At 38.0% G+C, this 20,990-nt stretch overlaps 1 protein-coding gene across 3 annotated transcripts in view; it reads left to right on the top strand.

Annotated features, from left to right (window-relative positions):
- Positions 1–20,990, top strand: part of LOC121422773 (arf-GAP with dual PH domain-containing protein 1-like) — a 102,588-nt gene that overhangs the window by 31,399 nt on the left and 50,199 nt on the right. For all 3 annotated transcript variants that reach the window (XM_041617957.1, XM_041617956.1, XM_041617958.1), the window contains exon 3: positions 15,960–16,051. In XM_041617957.1, the coding sequence (XP_041473891.1) occupies positions 15,960–16,051 (92 nt within the window). The remainder of the gene's footprint in view (positions 1–15,959; positions 16,052–20,990) is intronic.

Below are 20,990 nucleotides of genomic sequence, written 5' to 3'. Positions count from 1 at the left end.
CACAATTACTAACCAATTTTTTTTATTTTATACTTAAATCTACATGTATGTGGTCATCGCACTTACGCATTGCATATTAACATACTTTTCTTTTATTTTACCGAACTTCCGAACCAGGCCTTTGCGTTCGGTTCGGAAATGCCAAGTTCGGCAAACTTCCGTTTGCCGAACCAAAACATAAGACAAAAAAAAAACATGTGGCGACATGTTCGCCTTCAAAATGCGGTGGTGATTTGTTTTTTATCTCGGACAAAAGCGGTGGAAGGAAAAGAAGATAAAGAAGAAAATTATGATTTGTTTGTATCTCCGATATTAGCGGAAAGGGAGGTGGAGAAGAAGATGATTTGTTTTCATCTCCGACATAATCAGGGAAGAACAAAAAGATGATGATGATAACTGGTGATAATTTGTTTTGATCTCTGACAAAAATGGAGGAAGAAGAAAAACAACAAGAAGACGATATGTTTTGATCTTAAGCGGAGGCAAATATGATTTAGTTGAACATGCTGACATGTGCGGGAATATTTACGACTATCTGACTATGCATCCTCTAAGAGTTTGGGATTACCTCCGCAATCACAACGATGTTGTAGAGAAGGTGAATATCATCGTAAACAACTTTGGATAATCATGCGTCTTTTTCGGGAGGTCATGCGACCTTTAAAGAGTTTACGATCACCTCCGCCATCACTACGATGTTGTAGAGAAGGTGAATATCATCGTAAACAACTCTGGATAATAATGCGTCTTTTTCGGGAGGTCATGCGACCTTTAAGAGTTTACGATTACTTCCGTCATCAGTACGATGTTGTAGAGAAGGTGAATATCATCATAAACAACTCTGGATAATAATGCGTCTTTTTCTAGAGGTCATGCGACCTTTAAGAGTTTACGATCACCTCCGCAATCACAACGATGTTGTAGAGAAGGTGAATATCATCATAAACTTCTTTGGATAATAATGCGTCTTTTTCGGGAGGTCATGCAACCTTTAAGAGTTTACTATTACCTCCGTCATCACTACGATGTTGTAGAGAAGGTGAATATCATCGGAAACAACTTCGGATAGTAGTGCGTCCTTTTCGTTAAGTAATGCGACCTCTAAAAGTTCACGACGGACTCCGCCATCACAACGTTGTTGTAGAGAAGGTGAATATCATCGTAAACAACTCTGGATAATAATGCATCTTTTTCGGTAAGTAATGCGACCTCTAAAAGTTCACGACGGACTCCGCCATCACCACGATGTTGTAGAGAAGGTGAATATAATCGTAAACTCTGGATAATAATGCGTCTTTTTCGGGAGGTCATGCAACCTTTAAGAGTTTACTATTACCTCCGTCATCACTACGATGTTGTAGAGAAGGTGAATATCATCGGAAACAACTTCGGATAGTAGTGCTTCCTTTTCGTTAAGTAATGCGACCTCTAAAAGTTCACGACGGACTCCGCCATCACAACGTTGTTGTAGAGAAGGTGAATATCATCGTAAACAACTCTGGATAATAATGCATCTTTTTCGGTAAGTAATGCGACCTCTAAAAGTTCACGACGGACTCCGCCATCACCACGATGTTGTAGAGAAGGTGAATATAATCGTAAACAACTCTGGATAATAATGCGTCTTTTTCGGGAGGTCATGTGACCTTTAAGAGTTTACGATTACCTCCGCCATCACTACGATGTTGTACAGAAGGTGAATATCATCGTAAACAACTTTGGATAATAGTTCGGGAGGTCATGTGATCTCTAAGGTTTACGATTACCTCCGCCATCACTACGATGTTGTAGAGAAGGTGAATATCATTGTAAACAACTTTGGATAATAGTGCGTCTTTTTCTTGAGGTCATGCAACCTTCAAGAGTTTACAATTACCTCTGCCATCACTACGATGTTGTAGAGAAGATGAATATCATCATAAACAACTCTGGATAATAATGCGTCTTTTTCGGGAGGTCATGCGACCTTTAAGAGTTTACTATTACCTCCGTCATCACTACGATGTTGTAGAGAAGGTGAATATTATCGTAAACAACTTTAGATAATAATACGTCTTTTTCGGGAGGTCATGCGACCTTTACGAGTTTACGATTACCTCCACCATCACTGCGATGTTGTAGAGAAGGTGAATATCATCGGAAACAACTTCAGATAGTAGTGCGTCCTTTTCGTTAAGTAATGCGACCTCTAAAAGTTCACGATGGACTCTGCCATCACAACATTGTTGTAGAGAAGGTGAATATCATCGTAAACAGCTCTGGATAATAATGTGTCTTTTTCGGTAAGTAATGCGACCTCTAAAAGTTCACGACGGACTCCGCCATCACCACGATGTTGTAGAGAATGTGAATATAATGGTAAACAACTCTGGATAATAATGCGTCTTTTTCGGGAGGTCATGCGACCTTTACGAGTTTACAATTACCTCCACCATCACTACGATGTTGTAGAGAAGGTGAATATCATCGGAAACAACTTTAGATAATAATGCGTCTCTTTCGGTAAGTAATGCGACCTCTAAAACTTCAGGACGGACTCCGCTATCACCACAATGTTGTAGAGAAAGTGAATATCATCGTAAACAACTCTGGATAATAATGCGTCTTTTTCGGGAGGTCATGCGACCTTTAAGAGTTTACTATTACCTCCGTCATCACTACGATGTTGTAGAGAAGGTGAATATCATCGTGAACAACTTTGGATAATAATTTGTCTTTTTCGGGAGGTCATGCGACCTTTAAGAGTTTACGATCACCTCCACCATCACTACGATGTTGTAGAGAAGGTGAATATCATCGGAAACAACTTCGGATAGTAGTGCGTCCTTTTCGTTAAGTAATGCGACCTTTTCGTTAAGTAATGCGACCTCTAAAAGTTCATGACGGACTCCGCCATCACAACGTTGTTGTAGAGAAGGTGAATATCATCGTAAACAACTCTGGATAATAATGCGTCTTTTTCGGTAAGTAATGCAACCTCTAAAAGTTCACGACGGACTTTGCCATCACTACGATGTTGTAGAGAAGGTGAATATCATTGTAAACAACTCTGGATAATAATGCGTCTTTTTCGGGAGGTCATGCGACCTTTAAGAGTTTACTATTACCTCCGTCATCACTACGATGTTGTAGAGAAGGTGAATATCATCGTAAACAACTTTAGATAATAATGCGTCTTTTTCGGGAGGTCATGCGACCTTTATGAGTTTACTATTACCTCCGTCATCACTACGATGTTGTAGAGAAGGTGAATATCATCGGAAACAACTTCAGATAATAGTGCGTCCTTTTCGGTAAGTAATGTGACCTCTAAAACTTAAGGACGGACTCCGCTATCACCACAATGTTGTAGAGAAGATGAATATCATCGTAAACAACTCTGGATAATAATGCGTCTTTTTCGGGAGGTCAAGCAACCTTTAAGAGTTTATTATTACCTCCGTCATCACTACGATGTTGTAGAGAAGGTGAATATCATCGTGAACAACTTTGGATAATAATTTGTCTTTTTCGGGAGGTCATGCAACCTTTATGAGTTTACGATCACCTCCACCATCACTACGATGTTGTAGAGAAGGTGAATATCATCGGAAACAACTTCGGATAGTAGTGCGTCCTTTTTGTTAAGTAGTGCGACCTCTAAAAGTTCATGACGGACTCCGCCATCACAACGTTGTTGTAGAGAAGGTGAATATCATCATAAACAACTCTGGATAATAATGCGTCTTTTTCGGTAAGTAATGCGACCTCTAAAAGTTCACGACGGACTTTGCCATCACTACGATGTTGTAGAGAAGGTGAATATAATCGTAAACAACTCTGGATAATGCGTCTTTTTCGGGAGGTCATGTGACCTTTAAGAGTTTACGATTACCTCCGCCATCACTACGATGTTATACAGAAGGTGAATATCATCGTAAACAACTTTGGATAATAGTGCGTTTTTTCGGGAGGTCATGCGATCTCTAAGGGTTAACGATTACCTCCACCATCACTACGATGTTGTAGAGAAGGTGAATATCATCGTAAACAACTTTGGATAATAGTGCGTCTTTTTCTACAGGTCATGCAACCTTTAAGAGTTTACGATTACCTCCGCCATCACCTCGATGTTGTAGAGAAGAGGCCTATCGTTGATCGGCGGTAGTGTCGCACGCTGGAACGTCATTATCTTCTTTTCCTTCCTCCGATTAAGTCAGAGGTCAAAACAACTCATCTTCTTCCTCCGCTTTTGTCGGAGATCAAAACAAATGCCATCAGTGTAGCTTGCAGCATTTGTCCACGCGCCGGCCACATACAAATTTTAATGTATTTTTTTATTTTTGAATATCTTCCGATCCGATATCCGAACCGATTTCGATTTTAGGAGCAAAACTTCCGAACAGAACTCCGATCCCGTAATTGCTCCAACTTACAACATTATTCTTAAACATTATATGCTTTGAATATCCTTAAAGAGGAAATAACTAAACAAATGAATGTAATTGCTCTTACAATTCTTATATATAACACATGTGATGTTGATTTGAATTCTAGTGAAATTGTATTGAACAAATATCGCCAAATGTTCAGGATTTGAAAGCTTTCCAGATAATAAATACTTCAGAGCAATAAAAACTAAACTGCAAAAAAATGCGGTAGGCATAGGAAGTTATCAGAGCAGGGGAATAGGAATTCCTCGTTCAGAGGAAGAACTGAACAGTATATAGTCAATACTATAAGGAAACAAATGACTAATTTTCTACATTACACAGGAAGTGAAGCCAGAACAGACTCAGGGAACAATGAGATGAAATTATTTATTTGGAAAAATCCAGTTTAAAAAAAAAGGAAGCCTGTTGACAATGAAAATAATATGATCTTTGTAGGTTTGCATGGTGTAGTTTATAACATGGAGAAGGTTTTTGGTTCACCATGTGTAATGTGAAGAAGGGATGGAAACACAGGCAGAAAGATTGAAATGGAAAGACGAGAAAGGATGAAAAGAGGAAATTAGAAGTATTATTTTCTTGAAAGTGAGTGAAGTCCTGAAAAGGACTGTAAATGAAAATAAGGCTGGACCAAGCCTGTGGACAGCCCAGTCTTCAAAGTCTAGCTGTGCAGGTTGTGTCTGCTTGGCCTGATTTGCATTTGGTTTGTGCCATAAATATACAAAGTAAAAGGCACCTATTTTAAATACATGAATACATGAATTACATCCAAAATGATTCTAATTCTTACCAGGTAATATATAAAAATGTATTAAGTTGATATATATATATATATGTGTGTGTGTATTATAGTATTATGTATAATCAAATTTAGTTAAAAACTTTCCGCATAATTTATACACCAATACAGATAATACATTATCATAGGGCAAGATATAAGAAAATCACAAGTTTGATTACAGAAATGATCCATGTATAATGAACAATCAAACATCCTCCACACTCTTCCTTCCAAACTCCTGTCAACACCCCCTATGTTACAAAGCACACATGCTTATCAGGTGAAAAATCATGTAAAGGAACAATGTAGACAAAACAGAAGAAAAGGTGAGATAAGGTGAGATATCCACCAACAACCCCTCCCTTGTGTCATTCATTTTCCTTTATTAGCTACGGTAATTGACCTTTTAAAACTGGTAGTAGTATTACATTATTGTAGTTAGGTGAGATCTAACATGAAGCCCCATTAACATGAGAGTTTTCTTAACAGATTCAGTTTTGCTAATGGAATAATCAAAATTAGTAGACCTGACTGTGTATTATATGAATGGTTATAAAATGAAAATCTGTCAGTTAGGTATCTCGGTGGCGAAGCAACTGTTTCTTGAAAATATTAATTTTTCATCCAACCTGAAGCTCGATATAGCAAACCAGTTGAATTCCTATTTTGTTATTGTTTTAAAAAATGTCAAAGTCAGTATTATATTCATCGCAGTGTTCAAGATTATTTTTCAGTGCAAACTTGTGAATTCTTCTTTGTTAAACCTGCAACTGTTAATGAATTAATTCAAATATCTTCTTTCATTAAATCTTGAACTGTATGCTGTTGTGTTGGGATCGTTTATATCTTAGTTGGGAGCATCAATGACCACGCAGGAACGTTTGATGTACATTTCAATCAAGAAACTTTATTAATAATCACTCTTCAGCAATATTACATGTAGAGTTGAAAAACATATCACAACATACGATGATGTAGATCTTAACTCTGTGATGATCTTCACTTCTCTACCCTTCTCCCTTGGGTGTACCCTCCATATATATTAAAGCTTCTACACAAATTATAATCCAAGGGTTTGGAAAGAGGACTAAAGGGGGTTTAATTATTGGGAAGGGGAAGGCAGTTCTTTGTTCTCTGATTGGGGGTTGTTTGACTATGAACAATAAGGGTTTTGATGGCTTGGATTAAATTAATGAATACAGCGTTCTCGCCAGAAAATAATTCACCCATATCGGGGACTTGTGCTGCCACTCCCGGGGGGTGGAGCGCGGAGCGGGGAAGCGACGGCCTTTTCATCAAATAGAGACGCCAAGGAAGCCCCATTGTGGCGTATTTTTAAGCCCACACAAATGCACATAAATGCTAGGCCTGGGAGTAAACATCGATTGATCGAATGGGTCGATTGGCCTGCCGCCAATCACCAATCGATTAGCAAAATTTACACAAATCAAATGTTCGGCAGATCCCGATTATGACATTGGGAGAACTCGAATACCCAAGTAATAATAACAAAATGACAAGAAAACATTGATGACACTTCATACAGGGTTAAAAATTATGTTACCGAGATAATTTTTCAAAAATAATCAATGACTGTATTACATTCACAGTTACACACCAACATGAAAGCGCTCCGAATTTTTTTTAATCCCACCCAACCTTGCCCTCGATACACAAAATGAGTTCATTGTCTGCGTGCACAAAACAATAAGAAAACACACAACCAAGCTCACTTGAGCTGATTGGACCTTCGGATAGCCAATGAAACTTTTGGGGAAACAAAGAAGAAGGTAGTGGTTCCCTTATCAGGAGAGGTCATGACTTCAGAAATAAATTGACCCCTCCCCCATCTGTGTGGGTGTGAGGGAGAGAGAAAGATAAGGGTGGGAGCCGAAGAATTCCTTTCATGTTTCAAAACAATGATGCAACCTTTTTCTATCCCCTCACACAATGAAAACTACATTCCAATATGCGCCCGTCTTCACCGGAACTTTCTTGACTAGTCTCCAAAAATAGACCCAGTTATACATGTAGTTTCAAATGATAAAAAATCGTAATTTTAAAAGGTATTTCAAATTAAATATTTTGCAAAATATTTTTTTGAAATACATGTGTAGAATCGTGGGCAGTGCCACAAGTGGGGGCGGGGACATGGTGTGGGCAAGGGTTGAAATTGTTCAAGAAATGCTCCACCTGGGGTCAGTCTCAAAGAATAGTTCATGAATGAGTTGTTTACATCTTTGGGCTTTGGACTTTGGATCTAGGCTGATTCATTCATATGCAGGGGTGTGGCACTTGGAGGGATGCATGCATAATACCAGAGTACCAGCATGGATTTAGGAAGGATTTTCATGGGAACAATAAACTGAAAGTTTTAATCTCATTTCATGTAGTTTCTTTTGATATAAATATCATGGAGAAGGGGAAAAAGGTCCTACTTTCATTTATTCTGAACATGTGACTTTGATGGAGATTTCACCATAAAGTAGGTCAACTATTGTGACTTAAAAGACCTGATTCCCAACGAACAATCGAATCATTCGATTATTTTTTCAGGAAATAATTGAATGGTAAAAATGACAATCGTCCCAGGCCTAACATCCATGCACCATAGCGGTCGATCACGCACAGATCTCAAACTCCTTTGCTATTCGTTCATTGTGTGCAGAGAGGGCGGGATAAAATGACAAACACAGTACAACTCCTTTGCTATTCGTTCATTGTGTGTATAGAGGGCGGGATAAATGACAAACACAGTACAAGTACATGTTCCTTGTATATACAATGCATTTATTCCAAGTTCCACTCCCATCATATCAGTAAGCGCAGCTACCGGTAGGTCATGGAGCATAGCCGGTGTGATGTGCGGGGCAGACAGGGGAATAGGCAACGGAACGACCGTACCGTGCCGTCATATGCCCGCAATAGCAGCCGCGAGCTAGCTGGGCGCCTTGCCACTTTCCTAGCCATAGTAGGCCTGTATGTGGTCTTAAGTTGGTGGGACTTCGGCGCAACCCGATAAATGAAGTTGATATCACTAAGATGAGTTCATGGAGTGTATTATTTTTTTCTGAATATTTCCATTTAATTTTTCCACGCATGTCGCTGAAATTTTACGCATGGTTCCACTTGGTCTCCATTTCCGCACGCATGGTGTTTGCACCATGCGTATTATACACTGGCGAGAATGCTGAATGAATAAGGGTTCTGAGAAGGGGGTTAAAAAGGATGGTTCTGAGAAGGGGGATATACATGTACATTATGAAGTCTAGACTGTGTATATGTAGTGATTTATACAATCACTACATTACAATGCTAATGGATCTGATGGTAGCGGTGTGTTGGCTCAATTGGTAGAGCGTCCGTCTCACTACCGGGAGGTTTGGAGTTCAAACCCTGGCCACGTCAGACCAAAAGACCGCTTTTCATCATTTTATGATTGCAACATCGGCCCAAAGAACAATCTAAAAAAAAAAAGAAAGGGAGTTGCTGCTACCCTGTTTGGTGTTCAGTGATTAAAGGGATAGAGCCTTGTCAATCTGGCGTTGCAAAGTGGCTGCCGGGCCCACAATAAATTGGGTAAAGCAAATTTTCAGAGTATTCGATTTCATATCTATTTCAAACAATAAAATATAGATTTTCATGGTATTATCACCAATAATTATTGAAGAATGCATACATTATATTGCTCAGCTGTTATGTAATATTCTAAGCACTGGTTCAGTGCCTGAAAAACTCAAAATAGTAAATGTTTTGCCATTGTTTAAAAGGGAAAATCCAGATTTTATTGAAAATTATAGACCTGTTGCCCTTCTAATTATTTGCAAAGTTATTTGAAATGATAATGTTTAATACTGCTTTCCCATAAAGGTGCGGTCGCTGGGTATGGTTGCAGCGACCATACCCCGCAAGCGATCGGACGTGCTTTCACACTGCCATCAAAATTTTATCAGTCCCAGTTGCCAGAGTGATCGGCCGCTGAGTTTGTGCGCATCATGATTTGCGCATATTTTACGCTATGGTCATTAATGTCACAAAGGATGAATTGGGCATTTTGATTGGTCATAGAGTACAATGTGCTTTCACATTAAGCTTGCATCGGTCGCTGAAGTAAAATATTACTGAACATTTGTAGTGCCACAATCTTGCCACACCTTATTTTAATGAGATACATGGGATAAGACCAATCTGAAGAAACCCTGTATTTTACAAAAAAATAACTTTAACTTATAATAATAACTTATTTATAAGTTATACCGTGTGTTTAAAAAAACGTAACACTTTTGAAATGGTTGCTGAATTGAGCATATGTAATTTTATGAAGAAATGTCGATATGTATAGAAAGCTGAAGGACCAACCTTTCATATGATATGAAAAATTGGGAAAAAAAATCATGCTTCGATGAACAGTGTTCACTTTAGTTAGAGGTATGAAAATGTGCCTGCGCAGGATTTTTCCTTCCAATTTTGGACAGGTAAGTTACTTGTAGCTTACAAAATAAGGTCGATATGAGATATTCATGATCGATGGATGAACAGGATATTTTGAATACCTTGAATACCATTCCTTTTTCTCTGTTATTTATTAATCCCGAAACACCACCACCCACACACACACGCACACACACTTCCACTCCCATCTTATTGTATCATTGATCTGGTAGATGTGAACGGGATTAAGGATGAATGGGAATTGGCTAAATTGAAATATTCCAAATCATAATTAACATTACCCAACCCACTGTCCTCCCCCTCCCACACACACACACATACAACCTTCTTCCTATCCTCTCACCTACTCCTTCCTTTTTTATCACTTTTCTTCTGAAAGTTTGGTGGATCATTTTTTTTCCATTAATAATAAAATTATTAACCAGTCACTCATTTTGATCAATGAAATCAATCGATAAATCACTGAAACATTAATTCCATCAAGCAATTGCTCAAACCAATTATCACACGCACACACACACACAAATTAGGGCAGACATGACAAAAACAAGTTAAATCTTTTTTTAAAGATGTTCATGTTTCTTTTATTTTTTTTCTTATTTACAACTGCTTTGTTCATCTTAAAATGAAAGATCTGACAAAAGTAATCAGTTCATAGTCCACATGGCTATCTTTTCTTCTTGACTGAATATCACGGCTTTCAAAGTATTTTCAATGCATAATGAATGATGTACTTAGCTATTACATGTTTGGGTCATTCATAAAACCTGAATAAAATGTGATTGATGATCCACCAAATTTACGGAAGAAAACAGATAAAGAAAAGGCAAGGGGTAGGTGATGGGATGGGAAAAGGTTGTGGGGGAGGAGAGTGGGTTGCATGTCAATTATGATTTTGAATATTTCAATTAAACATTTTCCAATTCTTCCTTCATCCTGTTCACATCTACCAGATCAATGATACATTAAGATGGGAGTGGAAGTTGGTGTGTGTGTGGCATGGGTGGTGTTTGGGGATTGATAAATGACAGAGAGAAAGGACTGGTATTCAAAACATCCTTTTAACTCTTAATCCATCGATCATGAATATCTCATATCAAATTTATTTTGTATGCTAAACCTGTCCAAAATTGGAAGGAAAAATCATGCGCAGGCCCATTTTCATACCTCTAGTTTAAGTGAACCCTGTTCATCGAAGCATGATTTTTTTTCAATTTTTTCATTTCATATGAAAGGTTGGTCCTTTAGCTTTCCATACATATTGACATTTTTTCATGAAATAATATATGCTCAATTTGGCAACCATTTCAAAAGTGTTAAGTTTTTTTGAGACACACGGTATATGAGCTTTTTAAAGTAAATATCTTTGTCTCTATGTTTAAGTACCACAGTGGGATTCTCCCAAAAATATTTAATTAATGTTTGAAATCAATTGTTCATTTCATAGTTACAGAAATAATCTCTGTGGTCCTATTCCTATTTCAAACATTCTATTCGCTAAGCAGGTGTTCATGAATGAAACTCACTATGGAGTAATCTTAAGTACTGCTTTCTCTTGTCAGGCTAATACTGAAACAATTGATTTTAAAAAAAATGTCATTTTTGGCGGAGGCTGGGTCAGCATTGAAATCTTAACCTAAGGTTAGGTTGTGTAAATGTCATCATAACTTTAAAATTGTTTGGATCTAGTTCATGAGACTCAGACATTGGGTAATTAAGTATTACTGAATATCTTGTCCGAGTTTCAGGTCACATGACCAAGGTCAAAGGTTATTAAGGGTCAATGTACTTTGGCCATATTAGGGGTTTTTGTTGGATTGTTCTAACTTTGAAAGTTTGTGGATATAAACTTGGTTAAAAAAGAAACTGATCAAACTTTACAAGGGCACTGCACTAATTCCACTAAGTCAAAAGAAACAATATTTTTGCACATGCCAGCTTCAATAATCTTTACTAAGCACATGTCAATAATTAATAGATTGGTTTAATCACAGAGAGGCTGTAGCCCATCAAATCAATTGGTAATGGATTCCAAAGTCACAAAATGGCAATGGAAAGACCAATGAAAACGAGATGGGATTACACAAACTTACCAGTTCATCAAAGTTCACAGTATGACCATCAGCATGTATAATTCAGTAAATTTGGTTAACAATATGCCTCTGTGTGGCCAAAACCTTGCTATCACTAAGCTTTTCTGCTTATTCGGTATGAGTAGACATTCTTGCTTTTATATGTCAAGATACAGGAACTTATTCAATGTTAGGTGGTTTCCGACCGCCTCGAAGTTCGTCAGTTCCAGGTATTCTCTGATCGGGAAATTTACCTCGATCAGAAAATACCAGGGATTTTAGTAATGTGAAAGCAAACTATGCGTAATATCCCCGAAAGAAAATACCAGCTAAATAGTAGGTACTTGGCAAAATTACGAGAACTTTCGCAGGGATTTTTCCAAGGTCGCAGGTATTTTGGCGATGTGAAAGCAAATTACGGGAACTTTTAGCCCAGCGTGTCGTTGGGCGCGGCGGCGTGGGTGGCTCCTGGGCTAGTGATTTTGAATCTCGCGCCTTGCCTGCTTATCAGACCATGCTGCGCATGTTCGTAACTTCGGGAACTTATCCCGAAAAGGTATGTTTCAGGGCGGTGTGAATGCAGGAATAATCAATGGGTATTTTTAGCCCAAAAAGTTCTCGTAATTTAACGGGGATTCTTGTGATCGAGGTGGTTTGAAACCACCTTCTTTGTTCCAGAGTGTTCTTTTAGTATGGGATCTAAAGGTATCTGTTGATCCTAGCTTGATAAAATCATCAGGTAGTTTATTCCATTCTTTGTTTGTACAAAGGAAAAAGGAGAATTATTGATGCCTATCCTGCAATAGTCCTTTAACTGCCTATAATTGTCGATCTACAAGATCAGGGGACGACAGCAAGTGACTTTCCAATGGCCGATTGACCATACTACATCTGCTTCATCAGGCAGTTTTCTGTTTGTGCTCCCAACAGGTCCCAATCCAGATCTCTTACCATGTTGGAAGCACTTGAGCGTTGACCATTGTTGTGTCTGAAGCCAAGGCTGACCCGCCCGAGGACAAGGCCAAGGCCAGAAGGGTAGAGGCCGAATAATCCAATTCAAGGCCGGCTGGAGACCCAGGAAAAGGCCAGCCATGGCCAAACATTGTGATATCATTTGGTGGCAACAGCCACAGATTTCATAGGGACCCTAAATACCTGTCATTTCTTTGCCCAGTGATGCTCTTTGCTTTGGTCTATGCTACGAAAGGCCAGCTACATGTAGATGAAGAAATATTTGATAACTGGTTTGTGTGCACAGATTCATCCCATTCATGATTCACACAGCCATAATGGTACAGAAAACATTGTAACGTTAGAAGTACTTACACAACACAACTTCACATGTAGGGCCTTCTGCAAGTCATGAAGTGATGCTTACCTGCTTGCATGATCTCTTTTTATGGGCCTTGTGAACCCCAAAGTCGTCCCCTTGTGATTGGAAATGAGGGTGCCCGAAAAACAAAATCTGCATCTTTCACAATGTTTTCTTTTACTCCATTATTCGTCATAGTAATCCACATGATGCTTGAACTCAAATTTAGTGATCCTCAATTTGGCAGACATTTTGGTACAGACTACGGTTAGAAACAAATTCCGCGTGTGGATCGGAATATACAAACGTGTATAAATTAAATTGCATGCAGCGCACATTATGTTGATTGTGTAGTGTTGCCAAATTATCATCGCAATAATTGCCAGGGCATTGTTATTTTTCATTTTTCATTTTCACATTCAATCAAATAAAACTAAATGTTAATTAAATTAATTTTGAAGACACTCATTACAAAAATGTTTGAAATGAGAATACTAAGAGATTGATGTAAAGGCACATGTGCAAAACATTTTTTTTACAGTATCAGCATAGGCATGCACACGTGCATTGCAAAGTCGATTCTCTGTCATGTCATTGTCAGTGCAGCTGTGCTGCATGAATTGGCTTTGACTTCAAGAACAAGATAGAAAGAAAAAAGGTTAGATAGGAGGGTGTACTCATACAGGTGGATGGGCATACTCGGCAGTTGACTCTCTATAAGTTTCAATATTTTAGAGAAACTGACAACATTCGGCATTTGCACACCCTAAAATTCTCCCGGCCTCAACCTGCCCTGACCCAAAGATTGCGTCCGAGACCCACAGCAATGGCATTGACCATAATAGTTACAAACAATTCTGGCCGCTCAATGTTGCACCATTTCTATCTGGTTGATTCAAATGGGGTAGTGCAAGATAGGCTCTGCTCTCGATTTTTCTTCAGCAACAGCAGAGATTATGAAAGGGCATTCCAAGCACCTGGTTGCCCTTGATAATATGTGCAAATTGAAAATCCTACCTCCTTCATATCTGATAAGACTTCAAGGTACTTTTTTATACGCCCGTCTCTATGGGACGTATTATGGTATCATGCTCGGTGTCCGTCCGTTAACTTTTCCTTATAAATGCGATAACTTCAGTTAAACTTAACCTAGGCTCATATAATTAGGTATGTATGATACTAGCATGGATCCAAGGAAGCCTATTGATTTTGAGGTCCCAAGGTCACAGTGACATGTTTTCATCTTATATCCTTCAGCTCTTGTAAACGCGATAACTTCATTTTAACTTAACCTATGCTCATGCTCAGTGTGTTTGCTCAGTCGGTAGAGCATCCATCTCACAAGCGGGAGGTCGGGGGTTCAAACCCCGGCCGCGCCAGACCAAAAGACGTAAAAAGATGGGAGTTGCTGCTACCCTGTTTGGCGTTGAACGACTAAAGGGATAGAGCCTCGTCGATCTGGCGCTGCACAGCGGCCGCCGGGTCCACGATCAATTAGTTCCAAGGTCCAAGGGCAAAGTTGATTCTGTATCTTGAAAACGTGAAGAAATGTGAAGAAATTTTGCCTTCCCACTATTGAGTTTACAGCTCTCCAGCTGAGACCATTCTTTGATAGCTTGAATACATTGTGTAATTTTAATAGATCAGAAACATGTGTCTAGTAACGTACATTTGTGTGTCTGTAACATTGTACTTACACTTATCTATTATTGATTCGAGATGGGAAGTATAGAGTGGAAATAAGATTTGAACCAACACAGAGCCCAGTGGGATGCCTTGAGGTAAAGAGTGGAAGGTTGAGTGCTTATTTCCAATAATGACAAGATGGCTACAACCGAAAAGATAAACCATTTCAAACCCTTGTCGCTAATCTATGTTCTAATGTTCCAAGAAGATATCATGTGTACACTACTACAAATCGGATGCATTCAAGAAAGAATCAACAATGTTACACCATGCTTTGCAATCTGACATGAGAGTTGGTAAATCATGAATCAACAAATTATTTGTATCCCTACATATGTAATCAACAAAATTTAAAGGTCTCCGTCCTCTTGTTTTCTGAGGGAGGCGCAACAAAAGTAAATCAGAAATAACTTCCTTCTCACCATGGAAACAATGACCGGCAAATCTCATACTACATTTACTAACTGTGGTGGAGATAGGTGGAAGATCTCCATAAATTTTATCTTTTTTGTGTGATCTTTTGACTAATATTTTGTACCCTCATTAAAAGTCGAGTGTATGTGCCATCTAGTCTATCTTTTAAGGACATGATTGTCCATGTTTCTGAATCATACAAAAGGATACTTTCTACATATGCCATAAACAGGGAGAGTTTTGTTGACAGAGAAATATTTGATTCCCAAAACAAATGCAGCTTATTTGAAGCAGTCCATGCAAGAGCTTTCCCAGATAGAAAGTATTTCTTGAGTCACATATGAGCCTAAATACTTCAAAAATCATCCACTTCTTCAAGCTTGGCCCCTTCCCTTGTCAGTATTGATGCATGATCATGAGCTTCATTAAATGTGTTGATGAAATGCTTCATGATCAATATTTTTCATTTAATATGTTTCAATCTGTATCTTTAGGGGCTTAGGTTTGTAGATGTTCAAAGGGCACAGCTGTGTGGCTGGAGGGGCAAATAACAAAATTTCTCTTATTCTGTAATTTGAGCAAAGCTTAGAAATGTCTTAACCTTCTTGATTTGCTTGATTTTGATGAAATTTTTTACTGTTATGCTTGATTAGATTTAGGGTCATGACGCTGTAATAGCCACCCTTTTCAGAAATGAAAAAAGGTAAAGAAGGCAACAATTCAGTGTAAGGTCCTATCATGTATACCTAAATATTTGTATTGCTCACTTTTTTCGTTGGCTTATTCATATTTATTTTATTTTATTTAAACAGTTTATGGAAGCTCATGGTAACCTGAAAGCGAAAGAACAATTTGAGCAATATGTCCCAAAGTTCTACCGAAGACCAACAGAGAAAGATTGCCAGTAAGTACAATGTTCCTGTATAAAATAGGAAAGAAATAATGAGTATGGAAATTCAGCAGTTCCATGATATTTGCTCCGCAAACAACTGTAAATTAACAAACAAATATAATGATCATAAACTTGAATCCTGGATTTAACACTATACCCTATCCTAATCTTAACCCTAAACATTGCATAAAACCTTTTTGCAACCCTAACCCTATGTCTTTATAGACGAAATAAAGGCATGAGCAATTGTCTCCGGAGCAAATATTATGTCACCGCTTCAGCAAACCTTTATTTTGATGGTATCGGGTTCTGTGTCCGTCCGTTTACTTTTCCTTGTAAACGCAGTAATTTCAGTTTAACTTAACCTAGGCTCATATAATTTGGTGTGTATGATACTACCATGGATCCCAGGAAGCCTTTTGATTTTGTATACGATGCAGGGTCTTTCTGGGCATAAGCGCATCGGGTACTTGACCTGAATTTTGCCGGGACCGGCAGATGCAATACAATGGGTGAACACCCTACTCTTTGACAAATAGTGTATTGGTTTGAACGTGCACAGGTTTTTACCCTCCTATACAAGGGATCAACATTTGCATCCTTTCCGATGGATGGAGTGTTTTCCAACTGCATTCACACCCTGCACTGAATTCAGTGGTGAGGCACGCTAACACACAACGCTATAGCATCAGATTTTTTTGTTAGACATGTTTTGGCATGAGTGGGACTCGAACCCCTCAAGTTGAGATCAACGATCTCAACGCGATAACTTCAGTTTAATTTAACCTAGACACATATGATTCCTAAATTATACAAGTTATTAATAAAGTACAATTTACATTCTATTAATAATATTTACAAGTCAAAGATGTTAGCATATCCCAGGTGTTTGTGTAGTAGAATCACATGAAGAATTTCAAAGTAATTTAAAATTCAAATGAGGCATTGAACCAGAGACTTTGTAAAAGACCTCGCTTCTTGTGTGGTATTCATCGTTCAAGAAGATTAAACGAAGGAATGAACAAGGAAAGAAGAAAGTTACTAGAGAAACATTTCTTCATTCATAAAAGGGCAAAACTGCTCCACTTATCATGCTTAAGCATGAATCAATCAAACCACAATAGGTATACCACATTCTCACAGGCAATCTGTGTTTAAAAATCACTGGTGCAAAACTAGCATTCTTTCATAAGAAACAAACATTTTGTCATCTTCTGTTCTATACACTATCAAGAGAGGGGAGATGAAAATTCTTTCCATTTGTGAAAATAGGGTGGGATATCTTCGACTTGTAATTCTTATCATGAATAGAATTCTAGTCATACTCCATTAATAACTTGTATAATTTAGGAATTATATTACATAACACTCATGCAAGTCTCCAGAATTTGTAAACAAATTTTCGGCATTACTCTTAAGTGTGAAGATCGCATGCTTGATCTGTAATGAAAATCATAAGTCAGAAAAATTGGAATCAGTAGAATTCGAACCAGCCATCTACTGCTTTCCAGGCAGCGAATAACCACCAGGCTGCTCTGGTTCACGGCTAAATCACGGAATTCAAATACCATCAATCCTTGTTCTTTCTGACTCATTTATATGCAAATGCAGCCCGCCGTGGACCATAGATAGTAAATAAAGAGGCTTTAATAGGAGGAAATCATAATTTGTGAACAAATTTTCGGCATTACTCCTATATGTTTAAGATCGCATGCTCGATCTGTAATGAAAATCTAAGTCAGAAAAAATTGGGATTCGAACCAGCCATCTACTGCTTTCTGGGCAGCGACTTACCATCATGCATTTTAATAGGATACTGACTTATGATTTTCAGAACAGATCGAGCATGCGATCTTAAACACAAAGGAGTAATGCCGAAAATTTGTTTACAAATTATAATTTCCTCTTACTTTAAGCCTCTAATATTAATACTATCTATGGCGGGCTGTATTTGCATATTAATGAGTCAGAAAGGAGGATTGAGGGTATTTGAATTCCAGTTCATCATGATTTAGCCGTGAACCAGAATAGCCTGGTGGTTAACCCTACCGAAATTTAAGCGTGCCGCTTGCTAGTAACTAGCATGCGACTAGCAGGGCACTCGCTTAATAAGCGAGTGCATGCTAGCGAACAGTCCCTGCTTGCTAAAAGATCGCTTAACTATTACTCTGCACGCATATCACACGCTTATTAAGCTAACCGCATGCTAGTTACTAGCATGTCGCAAGCTTGCGCAAGCTAGTCGCACGCTTCCCGCAAGCTTGGAAATTTCTGTAGGGGTAAGTCGCTGCCTGGAAAGCAGCAGACTCAACAAAAAAAGTAGTAGGGATGTGCCGCGGGCGAGACAAAAAAACGGGGGCCTTGGAGCGGGCTAATTGTAAAAAGGAGGGTCCTCGGAACGGGCTTTGGAACTACAAATGATTGTGAAAACGGGGGTCCTTGGAACGGGTCGCATGCATGTGAGTGCGTATATGCATCCCTATGGAACAGGCATACGTGCATGCAGCTAGCCCGGCAGAACGGGCGCCGGGTGCGCTAGCGCAGAGGTGATAGTCGGACACAGCGCTCAGCGGCCGCTTTTCACCAAATTGCATCTCGTTGCAGATCAATGCGACCAGAACGTCACGGTAAGAGGAAAATACTATGCTTTGGAGCAGCTTTCTTTGTTTTTTTTCTCAATAAGACAAAAATGCTATGCCTTGGAACGGAAATTTGAGTGTAAAAATGGGGGTCCCCTCCGCGGCACATACCCACTATGCATTATATACTGAGTGCCCCCCCCCACCCCCGGGTTTCCCTGGGTAAATATACCTATATTATTACCTATACCTACAGTATGTATAATGTTATTATATTATTATTTTAATGATAATAAATAACATCATTAACAAATGTACGCAGGAGACCGCCAACATGAGCGGTTAAGCTTGTAATTGATGGCGGCCCCATAAAAGTGCTCGTGAATATAGTTATTTACTGATCAAGTAGATGCAATGTAGGTTCGGATGCTGTAGATAGCAGTAGATTATTTTTTTAAGTGGCTAATGAGGATTAATTTGAAGTATAGGATGAATAAGATTGAATTATATTTCTTTTAAGAGTTGATTTTAAGGAGTATAAATTGGAACAAGATTTAATGTCTGCAAGATTTGTCCAAATGTCTAAGCCATGATGCCTGATTCATTTAGAGGTAATCACCAGTCTGGGGTTTGTGAGATGAAGGTTTCCAGATGTACAAGTTGGGTAGGTATGGACATAACAATTGAACTTAAACATGCCATCAAAAGATGAAGGGAGTAGATTATTATACTTAAACATAATGATAGCTACTTGAAGAGTATACAAGTCAGCAACTTTTAGTGTTTTCTGTTTGAAAAATAAAGGATCAGTGAGAGCCAAGTAATGCGATCCTGTAAAAATGCGAATAACTCTCTTTTGTAATTTAAAAATAGAAGTCAGCTTTGTAGAGCCACAATTTGCCCAAACAATGTTACAATAGATCATACTGGAGTACTAAGGAATTATACAATAGGAATAAAGTTTTAAGAGGTAAAATAAATTTTAACTTGGAAATGATTCCAATGCTTCTCGAAATACACAATATGATATGATACAAATGCTCATTACAAGAAAATGCTTCATCTATGATAACCCCAAAAAATCTAGAGTGAGTTTCCTGTTCTAATGACTTGCCATCAATCTGTAAGAGAATTTGAGTGTTAGAAATATGAGAATGATGTTTTAAATATATGTAAAGTGTTTTTTTTGTGTTCAGAGATAATAGCTTTGCACCACTGTGATACTTTAATTTATTTCATGATTCAAAATACATAAGGAAGTGAGATTTAAATGAGAAAAAATAATTTTGTGTCATCAGCAAATAAAACAAAAGATAAAATGGATGATGTATTAATAATGTCATTGATGACATATATAGTAAAAATAATAGTGGGACTAAGATGGAGCCCTGAGGGACACCGCAAAGTGAATCAGAGTCATAACCATTTAATAAGACATATTGTTTTTTATATCTTAAGTAATATTTAAATCAAAGGTGGGATTGACCTGGTACGCCATAATAATTAAAGGTCAAGTCCACCCCAGGAAAATGCCGACCTAAATAAATAGAGAAAACTAGCATCAAAATCGGATGTAAAATAAGAGAGTTATGACATTTTAAAGTTTCGCTTATTTTTCACAAAACAGTGATGCACAACTAGGTGATTCAGTCGATGATGTCCATCATTTACTATTTCTTTTGTTTTTTTATTATTTGATTTATACAATATTTAATTTTTTAATAGATTTGACAATAAGGACCAACTTGACTGAACCATATAGTATTAAACAATTCTAATTCCATGTATTCAGGGAGGAATTAATCGTTGTCACTTGACCATGAGGGGAAAATTAGAACATTTCATATTTTATATAATAAACAACAAAAGAAATAGTGAGTGGATGAAGTCATAGTCTTCTCATTTACATACCAGCCCGGATGTGCATATAAATGTTTTATGAAATTTAGGGAAAATTCAAAATGTCATAACTTTCTTATTTTACATCCGATTTGATGAAATTTTGATGTGTTATGCTTGTTGGATTATTTTCATTTTACATGTACTCAAATCAAATTTTTGTTGGGATGGAATTGTCCTTTAATATTGGAGAAAAAGGGGTTTCTTCTATGTAGTAAAGTCACTTTTATTGTTTAAAACCACTTGGAGATAAAAGAGTAGACTTTGTATCCATTTGCCACATAAAATTGCTGGCACATCAAAGCCTACCCCCCTCCGTATTGTACCAATATATGGAAAAATCTGCAAATTTTGGGCCCCCATTGAGGTAAAAAGGTGTTTGTGCTATTATAGCAATCCACTTTCATTGTCTTAGAACCACATACATGTAGAGACTAAAGAGTAAGTTTTGTCTTGCCTACATACATGTAGTA

Source organism: Lytechinus variegatus, chromosome 10, assembly GCF_018143015.1.
Source record: "Lytechinus variegatus isolate NC3 chromosome 10, Lvar_3.0, whole genome shotgun sequence".
Lineage (NCBI taxonomy): Eukaryota > Metazoa > Echinodermata > Echinoidea > Temnopleuroida > Toxopneustidae > Lytechinus > Lytechinus variegatus.
Note: the sequence above shows the minus strand (reverse complement) of the source record. Positions and strands in the feature narration are given on the sequence as shown.